Below are 11,531 nucleotides of genomic sequence, written 5' to 3'. Positions count from 1 at the left end.
GCTTACTTTGTCATTCAAATTTCTTCTGTTTTGCATTTTCACAGAAGGATCTGAAAATATTCTCCTAAATTAAGTGTGTATATGGAGCTTGACTGTTTTGCAGTGAAAATGTTTCAAGAAAGTTCACTGTAATTGAATAACAAAACACAGCACATCTATTTTGTATACTGCAGTCTTAGACAAGGCTGTTTTCAACAATCAAACATTTTTATGCATTTTGGGGAAGGAGATTAAACCAGACTTTAACGTAATTGGAAGCTATGATCTAATACTTTCAGCTTAAAGCCTATAAAATAAGCCAGAGCATTTTAAAAGCCTAGATAGAATAGGTTTGTTAGCTCTTGCTTAGTTTAAACTACTGAGATGTCATTAAATATAAAAAAAATTTAGAGTGTGTAATTGACTATCAAATACATGGGAAAAATGAAAATAATACTAGCCACTAAGTTTGTTCAAAAAGTGCTCAAGTAAAAGAGGCATAAAGTTTTGCATAGGACATAGTTAAACTTAACAAACAGAAACAAAGTGGTAAAGCTCCTAATGCAACCTGCATCTGATACAGGCATATGGGATTTATATTTACAAGCTGACAAAGATACTCATGTTCTTTAAAAAAACGATTCTCTAAAAAGCATTCTAAGAGTTATGTTGTAAAAATCGTTTTGCCTTTTTGTAATAGAACTGGATGCCTGTGTACTAAGAAAGGATTCTAAAAATACTTTGCGCTGACATTTTACAGAGTTGGCTAGCAACATTTCAGAGTTGATGTTGATAATTTTCAAGTGAAATCAGTATGTTTATAACATTATATAAATTAATGGTCCATGAACAAATATTTTTCAGAATACAGGGAAGATACAAAAACAGTTTTCTTTAGTTTAATATCAGGCAATGTAATAGACTGCTAAAACCAGACATCATCACATTATTACACTTGTTGCACCATAAAATTGATTTATGTTACAGTGTAAGGTTTCAATGATATAAAATTTGCAGTGAACTACAAACAGAGGTCTTTGTACTTTTACTGCTAATTATTTATTCCCAGACACATAAGAATGTGTAAGAAGAGTCTTTTCCTCCATCTTTTACAGCTTCTTCCTAAACCAAAAGGTTCCCAATATCAAGAGCAGAATTACTGGTGGGAGATCAATCAGAGAGAATGCCACTATGGTCACAGGCTTAAGACACACATACTTCTTGCTGGATATTTGGTTGTGGAAGTTTACTCTCTTCTGTTTTTTCTTGCCCTGGACCTTGGCACACAGTCTTGCGTTTAAATAACCGTAGACTCAACCTTAACAAGTCACTGTCCATCACTGGAGGATTTGTGTAGGTTTGCTTTGTTGTACCCTGCTTGGATTAAAAAAAGAATTAAAAATTAGTTGCTTTTGACAAGTAGACTGAGATGCTAAAACTCAAATATCCTCAATAAATTAAGAAGTATAAGTACACATTCTTAAACATGGTTCCTTCTAACACTAATTCTTGTAGTAATTTTGCTATATTAGCACACAAGGAAGCCTAAGCTTGGTGCAACAGCTCAAAAAAGTTTACAGGAACAAATGTTTAGTAAACTTCGTTAGGCTTGAAAATGATACTTTAAAAAACTATTTGTGCAAAAGATCATAGAATCCTAAAACATCAAAGATCATTCAGTTAACCATCCTTAAAATTACATTTTTAAAAAATGATTTTAATTATACAATTTCTAATCTGTATAAACGTGCTCCCAGAATTTAAATCAAACCTACCATTAGCGGCCTGGTCACAAATTTCAATTAATCTTAGGCTCCAGTAAAATAAAAAACAAACAAACAATCTCTTAATGCAAGTCTAGTCTCAATTATTTAGAAGGTAGAGTGAATGTAAATGAATAGACTGGCAACAGCAAATGCTGTATCAGAAAACAGCTTGATCTAACTGCAGAAATATTTTGAAGTAAAGAATATATGTTGCCATGTTTTAAATATTCTGTGTAAACAGTGCACTTGCCTTTTCATTCTTCACAAGCTGCCTGCGAATTGCAGAATCTCTTCTAAAGCACAGTGCTTTACAGCAAGGACCAAGGTTACTAAGAAGACCTGCTCTTTCTTCTTTCCGTACTAGTGCAGCCATATTCAAGGCCCCAAGTTCATGTTCAAAAAGATTTTCTGTATCTACAAAACATAAAATAAACAAATAATTGCAGAGATCAGCACATCCAAAATACTTTGCAAGTCATGAAATACATGCATTGCCTCCCCAAAGAATTAAAGTTAAGAACTGTCCTGCACCAGATTTGGAAATTCTCTCATTAGCCTTTTAAAACCAATATGCCATTTCAAAGGCTTTTCCCCAAAACAAGCCCTATATATCAAACTTGGTATTGGAGGAAACTGACAAAGATAACTCTTGGTCACAGAGAAGGCAGTATAGGAATGAGTGTGTTTTGTTCTTCAGCACTGCAAGGAAATGCTAGGATGGTGGTCATAACTGAGGACTAAATACTTGGACACAAGTCTGGAATGGAAGACCAAACCGTTTATCATCAGGTAAGCGGGTGTGTAGAAGTAATACTCTCCAATCACCGTTAATTTAACAAAATAGAAAAAGGCAACATAGGTTGTGTCTATGTGACAAAAACGGGAAATTCGGCTACATCTGGTTACTCAGAGGCAAAATACAAAGACAGAATACTCTTCCTCTCCCTGCACGTGTGGTTGCCACTTCCCTGCCACTGCAGAAAGGCAATGCAGATGGAAGGACAAGGGTAGTCAGGGGTGGAGGACAAGTTAGGAAACAGACATTCTAACCAGCACATTCCTCCTACATGGCCCAAAATAACAGCATCTGTGAATGCTACTCGAAATGGAAACAAAGGTCTGTCAATACAACTAGTCACAGTCAGCTGCAGCACAGTAGCCACAAAACAAATATGTCAGCTATATGGCCACTGCTTTTCAAAAGGGACCCTGAGAAGCAAGGATCCAGACTCTCAATATTCCTCCAGTCTTTTGCAGGCCAGAGCCAGGCAGCTCCCGCTCTAGTGCATGAGGCTCCAGCTCCAGCTTCCAGTTACCTTCCACCCAACTCCACCTGCCTACCTCGGCCCAGGCAGCATGCACAGAGGAGGAGGAGCTGCTGGAGGCAGGGGAAGCTAAGCTGTGCCAGGAGCAGCCCCACTAGGAAGCTGTGCATGCTGGCTGGGCGAGGGCCAGCAGGTTTAGGCAGGGGCACAGCTCAGGCTGCCTCGGGCAGGGTTGGCCCCATGCGAAGTGCTGAGGGACAGCTGCGGGCCGGATCCATTCAACTGACAGGTGCCCCCAGAGGGCTGTATCAAGCCTGTATTTTGCTCAACCCTAGTACCGTACAACCAAAAGACCCAAAATAAATAGAGTAAGTCAAAGTGGAGACTAATGCACTGAGACTACATACAGGAATATGGAAACACTTAATTCACTTCAAGAGTGATCTTTTAACCAAGCTGACAAGGCCATTTTTCAGACAAGGTGAAAGAAAAGTGGAAGATTACTCAGTATCAAGGATGGGTCAAAGAAAATAGTATAGATGTTGCCAAGACAACCCAGATGGCCAGTCAGCAACCCAAGGGAGTGGCAGACACAAAAAGCAAGTTCAAAAGCTAACACTAACAGCCTGTGGAGTCTGCCAAGGTGCCAGATGCTAAGCATGTTTTGCAGCTGAGTGCCTGGTTCCTATGAGGAAATGGCAGTAAATAGTAGAGGCAGATGAAACATCTATATATTTCAGTTCATCACATGCTACAGAGTTTTGGTTCTACAGAAAATAAATACTAGTATGACTGTCAAAAGCAAACTTATTTTCTGTGTTCTGCATATGAACCCACTAATAGAAGCAAGAGAGCCAACATAAGAATGTGTAAGCATCTTTTTCTGGGGGGAATTTATAATGAAATGTAATAACTAAGTGAAGGCAGCATCAGCACTTACAAATATTAGCATGCAGAAGTTGAGAAGTGAAAATATTACATCCCCAATTGCAATATCAACTCACAGGTATATCTAACTCATTTCCTATTCCTTTTTAGTCAATTAAAAATTTATGCCTCAACCTAGAATACATGTATAATGGCTGAATGACTGCTACAATGGGATTTTCATTTAGGCAGGCACTGGCCAAAAAAGGAATCTTACACAGAGCAGCTGCATGCTGGGCTTAAGTTTCTTGAAAGTTTGAAGTACATGGTATAAAGAGCATAAGATCTGCCATTTATCGAGTCAGAACATAGGTGCACCTTGCCCAGTATCCTGTGTTACACAGGGGCAGAGTGTGGATGCTAAAAGGAAGAGTAAACTAGGTATGACCAGGGGATTTTTTACTGTTCCTCTCACCGGCAGCCTCCAGCATTTAAGTTCTAGGAAGTTCCGATTCAGGGGCTGCATGCTCAATAGCTACTGACACCCTTTTCCTCCAAAAATCTGTCCAATCTCTCTTTGAATCTGGCTAAACTGTCAGCTTCCACAACATCTTGGGTGCAGACAGAAGTGACAATTTTTGCCATGGAAAGCAGTCCATAGCTATGACCAAACACTGGTGCAGCCTACTTCAAAAATGGCTGATTGGGCAAAAAGCTAAACCCTCATTGCATGAGGGATCAGATAAAGATGTTTCAAAACCGAGCATCTTTTGCAAATTGTGTCTGCACTGCCTCCCAGCCTTCAGCTGTTTTCAGAATGGGAGCGGGGGGAAGGGAGCAGAGGGAATTTGGTCATGGGTGGAGGGGTCAGCCCCTGCTGGAGGGTGGGGTGGGTGTAGTGGAGCAAGGTACGGAGGCTCTGATTCACCCACCCCACCCTCTAGTGCTGGCTGGGGAACCCCTAGAATGAGCTCCCCCTGCTCCCTTTCTGCCCTCCCATTCTGAAAACAGGACAGGCTGGCAGGGAGGAGGGGCTGTTGGTAGAAGAAACTGCCAGTAGCTAGATTCCCCACCCCTCCAGAACCAGTAGTGAACTTCTGTTTGGTCCAGGGGTTGTTGTAACTCAGAACGCTTCCTACAAAGTGTTCTCATTACAGAGGGAAGCTGCACTTCTGTCTGTGCCCCTAGTGGCAACAAAAGCCACACTGTACTTGCATGCTGTGTGAAGAAACTTCCTTTTCTTAGTTTTAAACTTACTACCTATCTATATAAAGAGTGTCTGCATCAGTGGTTCTGAAACCTTGCTAGACTGAAGGAAGCCCTTCAGCCACCTCGTAGCTTTCATTTGTTTTTTGATTGTGGAAAAGTAACAGGGCAATTCTTCTGTTGCAAAGAACTCGGAAAGACCACAACAGGTCACAATGTTTTTAACGCTATGGATTCCTATTTGAAATCTCTGGGTTTATCTTGTGAATCCTGTTTGCATGCCTAACAGTGCTAACACTCCAGCACTCTTGTTGAGAATCACTGGTCTGCACCCTATTAAAATTAAAGGAGACAGTCAATGCCGCATGGGCCAAATGCCTCCCCCTTGTTCTATAAGGCTGTATTGAGCAAGATTGTACCCACAGAATAATGGGTGCAGTGCTGGAGGATCTTATTCCTACTAACATTAATTCTCTAGCCATCTCCCTAGCCCCAGAGGAAGTCAGAGCACACTATTTCAAGCCTCATTCTACATTCCAACTTTTGCGGTAAGGAGTCACTCAAAATCCAGATTAACTATTTAACAGGAGCACTGATAAAAACCCCAAGCCAAACACATTCAGGTTTGTCCACTCTCCTTACCATTTCAGACTGTTTGCAAAGTCAAAAAGACGCCCTATTTTATCAACTTGCATTAAAAAAAAAAAATCACGTTCACAGGCACATGAGCTGGAAACTTTTTTTTTCCCTTTAAAGAACTCCTAACCCACACAATAAAATAAAAACTGCCATTGGCCAATGACAAGTGAATGGAGGGTGCTTCTCAAGGTATACTCTTAATGTTGTATTAAAAGTTTTTGCATTTAATTTCCTTGGCTAAAAAGCAGAAGCAATGGAAACAGCCCATGATTAATATGGGTATATGGCTCATGTAAGCAATGACATTCTCAGAGATTAATGGGACTGGAAGGAACAAGTTCCTTTTCCTATTCTTCTCTATTGTCTGACAGCAAGTTTTCTGAGAAAGATAAGTTAACAAGGCAGAAGCACATTGATTTACACTGTGAAGAATCCAAACTGATTTTTTTTTATTTTTTTTTTTTATATAAATGAAGGGTTCGAAATTGCAGAAGAATAAAGAATTCAGAAAAATGTGTTATCCCTAATATTCTCTGTTTTATTTGCACTCATAATTTTCTCATCTTCAAATATTAAAAGAAAGCTATAACCATATATGTGGTCTTACATTTCAGAGACAGAGGCAGTTAGCTGTGTTAGACTGAAGTCAACGAGGAGGCAAAGTAGATTTGCATTTTACATTCTAACTAAATCAGAAATGTACAGCATAAACTTTTGTAAGCCCAAGGCACAAAAATAAACTCAGGCTGGCAAAAGCCTATGCTATGTCTCTCTGATTTAGTTAGCTTATAAAGTGCAAATCTACCCTGCCTTCTGCCTTAAATGTGATGTCACAGACATTCTTACAGGTTGTGCTAAGCAGCTCACTTCCTTCTGATAGATTAGAGGAAAAATAAGCAGAGCCCAATCTACATTACAGAACCACACTATAGCAAACTGCACTTAGGTGCCATGCCTGCACCGCACCCTCTTTCAGGAGAAGTGCCACACCCCGACCCCTTCCCAAATGTGAGAAGGTTAAAACTCCAGCTGTGGGGTAGCAGTGAGCGGGTGAGTGACGCTGATGAGCGGCCTCTGTCCCTCCTGCATGACGAAGGAGGACCACATCCGCAGGACGCCAATCCAGAGTGGAAATCAGTTTGCTCTTCCAAGATACACATCCCAATTTTGGAGAGCTAATTTTCAGGGGAAAGGGATTGTGTGGGTATGTGGGTAAACAAAAGCTGTTTCACCTGTTCACATTTTGTTCCTCTTAAGTTCAATCTTTAATGAGGGTATTATGTAGAAGAGCAACTTGTTTGTTATTTTCAGACATCTTACCAATCCTAATTAGACGTTTTATTCCTCAAAACAATTACCTTTAGGTTTTTCTAATGCTCTCTGGCAGGTTTCTTTAATTTTGGTGAAGAGTTCAGGGCCTGCCAATCGTTTTGAAATGCCAACTCTCAACATCACAGCACCTGGTGTGAATTTTAAGAGTGCAGCGCCAGGCTCCCGTGGTTCTTTCAGCTGCTTTGGCATAAGACTTGACCAATCCACATCTATTACATCCACAGGATCTGTAAAGACATTCAAACAGAAAGTTGAGCTCTTGCATCATCAGCCCTTATTAGACATACAGCTGGTTACATTCATCTGAAACCCTTTCCAGAGGTGGATTCTGACATTTTAGAGCATTTAGACCAATGAAAAACTGAATCAGGAGGTTCCAATCAAATTTGTATGCATTTAAAAGAAAAGCCAGTTTCTATTTTTAATATTACTCTGTGTGAAACCTCTTTGGTTCTGCTGATCTGGAAACAAACTTTCAAAGGTATAAAAAACAAACTTACTATGGCTTACATAACCTCTTAAAACTAAGAACCTGGTATAACCAATATGAATTAACAAGATTTACTTAGTTGGTGCCCACATTAACTTAAGCTGCTACTCTGCTCTGTCCCTGGTGCAGGTTCAAGAGACCAGCTGTCTTCTAAGACATATGTAGCTTACTGAAGAGCACGAGTGCTGTGGTTTGTCTGATGTATAAGGTATGTTACAGCCAACGTGAATAAGGTTGATGAACCCACATAGGACTTAGAAGAAGAAGTAGAAAAGATGTGAGGCAAGGATTTCTTAAGAGTGATATATTTTATTGGATCAACTGTGTAGTTCGAATAAAGTTAGAGAAGCTTTTAAATGCAAGAGATTCCTTGTCAGATCCTGGAAGTAGAAAAGGCTTTTTCATACTAGGTTGATAAGCATTCCATTCATAAAATTAGATGGATCTAGGAACCTGCGCAGCATTTCTGAAGTTTCCATTCCTTTAAAATAAACCCAGTTCCAATCAATATTAACTAATGAATGGGGTAAATGAAACAATGGTTTATAAAAAAGGTGCAGCCTGCTCTTTTAGCACCTATGGAACAAAAACTAAGTACGCTTCAAAATATAGGTCCCCAACTGTATTTGGGAAACACACAATACTTTTTTGGTTTTACTGATCACTACAAAACCAATCAAGAATTACGTTAATAAGTGTATGAACTCTATTGTGTAGTCAGAACAGCTTTTATGCCTTGTTTCAACTTGACATTTTTACAGTAGCATCAACGTACAAAGCACCATTCCAAAGAGAAAGATCTTTGCATTCCACCCCAATGAAAAAAGTTTTGCTATATTTTACCAGGCATCTTCTCATCCTCCTGTTGATCCTCCCTCTTTTCAGCGTCCCCTGCCAGGATTTCATCCAGTTCATCATCACTGATTGGTTCGTATTCTCCAGCACCAGATACCAGTGACTGCACGTCATCTATCTTGGTTTCATCTTCTTCTAGAGAGACAAAAATTCAGCCTTAAACTGATTTTTCTTGATTTTTAAACACTGCAAAAAACTGAAGTAAATACAGGCTCAAGCAAGTAAATACACTTTCCTTTGGGATGAGTAGGGGAGAGTGGAAATGCATTCACAGCACAAGAATATGCCTTAAATCCTGCAACTGGATAAAACACTTTTTCTTACCCATTTTGTGGCAAATGAAAGGTGGAATTCATTTGCTTGAATCAACTTCTTGAAAAAAAAATTATGCAACATGCATGTACGAGGTCAAATTCATAAGGCATGTGCTTGGTGGCTAAGCAACATGCAGACATCTCTCTACCAACAGACCATCTCACTCCTATACAACATGAAATTGCAGAACAAGAAATCATTCACAGACTGGACTGTGTGTATGGTCTAAATCACTGGTGCTCAACCTTTTTTGGCAGGCAGGCCAGATGGGCATTACTTAAGGCATTCCCCAGGCCATCCATGGGCTGGATCTAGTTGGGGCTCCGTACCTGGCATGAAGCTGTTGTGGCAAGGCCTCATCCAGCCACACGGAGGCAGCAGCTCCAACCTGGCTGGGGGGGAGTGGAGGGAATCATGACCCAGCCCTGTGGAGAAAGGTAGCATGGCGCAGCCCCATGAAGGGGCTTGACCCACTCCCACAGATGGGGGAAAGAGGGTTTGACCTGGTGCCACAGGGGGTAGGCGGAAGGGAAAGTAGCTTGGCCTCATTGAGCTGCGGGAAGGGAGTGCGACCTGACCCCAAGCTGCTGCATGGGGCTTGGGGTTTGGCCACTGTTCCCCTGCAGTCAAATTTCCCAATACGTGGGGAGCCCCACGGGCCACATTTGGTCCGTGGGCTGAAGGCTGAGCACCCTGGTCTAAACAGACTATCAATTTTTATCCCGTTACCTTTTATAACTCTTAAGTCCCAATGGTTTTACTGTTTTGTTTACCACCTTACCACTTTCAGCAGTGTCCTCTCTCCTTTACTCCCCTCTTGCTTATCTTTTATATTTAAATCACTCTTTCTATTTGAACACCTGTCCTCTGCAAGTCCTTTCATAGCATCTGCGGGAGACAGCTGTTGCTCATGAAAGGTTATGCAACACAAAATTTACTAGTCTGTAAGACAACTCTGCCCTGCCTAAAGGTTAACGTGTGAGAGTCTAGTTTCATGTTACACATCCAGGTCCATATTCTCTTTTCAGAGCCGTTTCAACCCACAAATCTAAGACTAGAATTTGGCTTCTTGGGTCTGGAAAAAAAGAGAATAGTAGCAAGAAAAACAAGACCAGTGCAAGCTAAAGTAGCTTAATTCCACATACGCCTTCACTTGAACCTCCAAAATCCTTTGTGCGGGACTTGAATAAAGTTACACCAAACTTCCTTAGTTTCTGTTGTGTTTACTAATTTGTGACCTATGTACTTAGAATAAATGCCTGACGTCTGATCCTTACAGTAAGAGAAATAACATTACTCAACTACAACACAGCTACTATCATCTTACAATTGGAAAAAAAAAAAAAGGCAGGACTACACTTTCCCCCCTCAAAATTGAATGCCTATCCAAAACAAAAAGGGTATCAAGCACAGACTGCTTGCAACCCAGAGTCCACCATAAAGAGGAGGCATGTGCAAAAGGTGGTATCTCCCAACACTGCTCAGATGACACCAGTTAGAATTTATAGCTACCTTTTTCCTTCCAGAATAGAGCAGAAATACTTTTGCCTCCACCCCCAGAAGTGAAATTCTCTGTGCAGAGCTGCATCAAGGTTACAGTCTGCTGGCACTTGATACAATTTGCTTATAAAAAAAAAAAATCTTGAAATCAATGTGGAAAACTAAGTGAAAGACATGAGCGTATGAGTGTAAATTAACTACTCAGAACACCTGTCAGTGCTTTCCAGGGAATACAGCATCTTTGGCATTATTAAAGCCTACTCTTGAAACAAACACATTAAAGGTTCAACACATCATCATAATTAAGTAATTAAATCTTCACACATTTTACATTAGATATATGTTAGTCGCTGGCCTAAAAAAATAGCTGGTGTTGCACCAACATCATCAGATTTGAAAATTGTCATAAGACAGTTTTCTGTTCTCTCCAAAGGGCGATATTGGGGTCTACTCTACATTTTGTACTAGGTCTTGATTTAATATTCATTATTTTACATAACCAAGTCACCAGATTTTCCCACACCTATGTACATAAGCAGAGAAGACCGTACTTTAAATATGGATACATGTGCAATTTACTACCTACCAAAACATATTTTAATTAAAGTTTTAAATATTTAACAGCAGCATTTTAGTCTGCTAAAAAAGGCCATACAATTAAGGACATATATATTAAGTTTTATGTAGACACTTAGTGATATCCTCATTTTTAAGAGCGCTAGTTTTATATAACTCCCAAATGCAGTTTTAGAGCATTTCGGAATGCAACACAAGATCTACCAGAGAATACTTAATGAGAATTCATATCAAATCACTTTGCAAGCAGTCTCCTTGAGAGCTAGGCTTGAGAACATTTCTAACATCCAAGGCATATCCAGCTAATGTCCCCTCTTTGATATAATGGAAGCCTTTCATCACCCTGTCTAAGCTTTCCCAAAAGACCTTCCCAGAATACTGCGTTCAGATGCTTCTGTTCACAGATCTAACAGCCTCTTCTAATCCTTAAAAACCTGCCACTCCTACGAATAATGGACATGGAGGTCTAAGGTTTCCTACATTCACCCGTCCTTCTCTTCTCCAATACCTGTATTTGTATGGACAAGCATAACCATTTCACTGATGACCTACCAGAAGTTTCTTAATTATGCAGTATACCAAGGAACTAATCTGTGAACAGTTAACAGATACAACATATACACAACTGGCCCATCACCATCACCCTGCATCCCTCTACACTAGGGTCTTTCAACCTTTTTTGGTTAGTGTACCCCGGTGGCTGGTTGAGAAGCAGGGAGTCCCCTGGCAGCCAATGAGAGA

General features: G+C 40.2%; 1 protein-coding gene across 6 annotated transcripts in view; it reads right to left on the bottom strand.

Annotated features, from left to right (window-relative positions):
- Positions 1-576: 576 nt before the first annotated feature.
- The window catches only part of ZC3H13 (zinc finger CCCH-type containing 13), a 64,610-nt gene continuing 53,655 nt past the window's right edge, over positions 577-11,531 (bottom strand). For 5 of the 6 annotated variants that reach the window (XM_019524191.1, XM_019524192.1, XM_019524193.1 and 2 more), the window contains 4 exons: positions 8,388-8,534; positions 7,081-7,281; positions 1,996-2,159; positions 577-1,353 (listed from right to left, as the gene is read on the bottom strand). In XM_019524191.1, the coding sequence (XP_019379736.1) occupies positions 1,183-1,353; positions 1,996-2,159; positions 7,081-7,281; positions 8,388-8,534 (683 nt within the window). In that variant the 3' untranslated portion in view covers positions 577-1,182. The remainder of the gene's footprint in view (positions 1,354-1,995; positions 2,160-7,080; positions 7,282-8,387; positions 8,535-11,531) is intronic. The other variant, XM_019524190.1, reaches the window with a different exon arrangement.

Source organism: Gavialis gangeticus, unplaced genomic scaffold, assembly GCF_001723915.1.
Source record: "Gavialis gangeticus isolate Ggan-Ray unplaced genomic scaffold, GavGan_comp1, whole genome shotgun sequence".
Classification (NCBI taxonomy): Eukaryota; Metazoa; Chordata; order Crocodylia; family Gavialidae; genus Gavialis; species Gavialis gangeticus.
The sequence above is the reverse complement of the archived record's forward strand: the minus strand, read 5'-3'. Positions and strand labels throughout refer to the sequence as shown.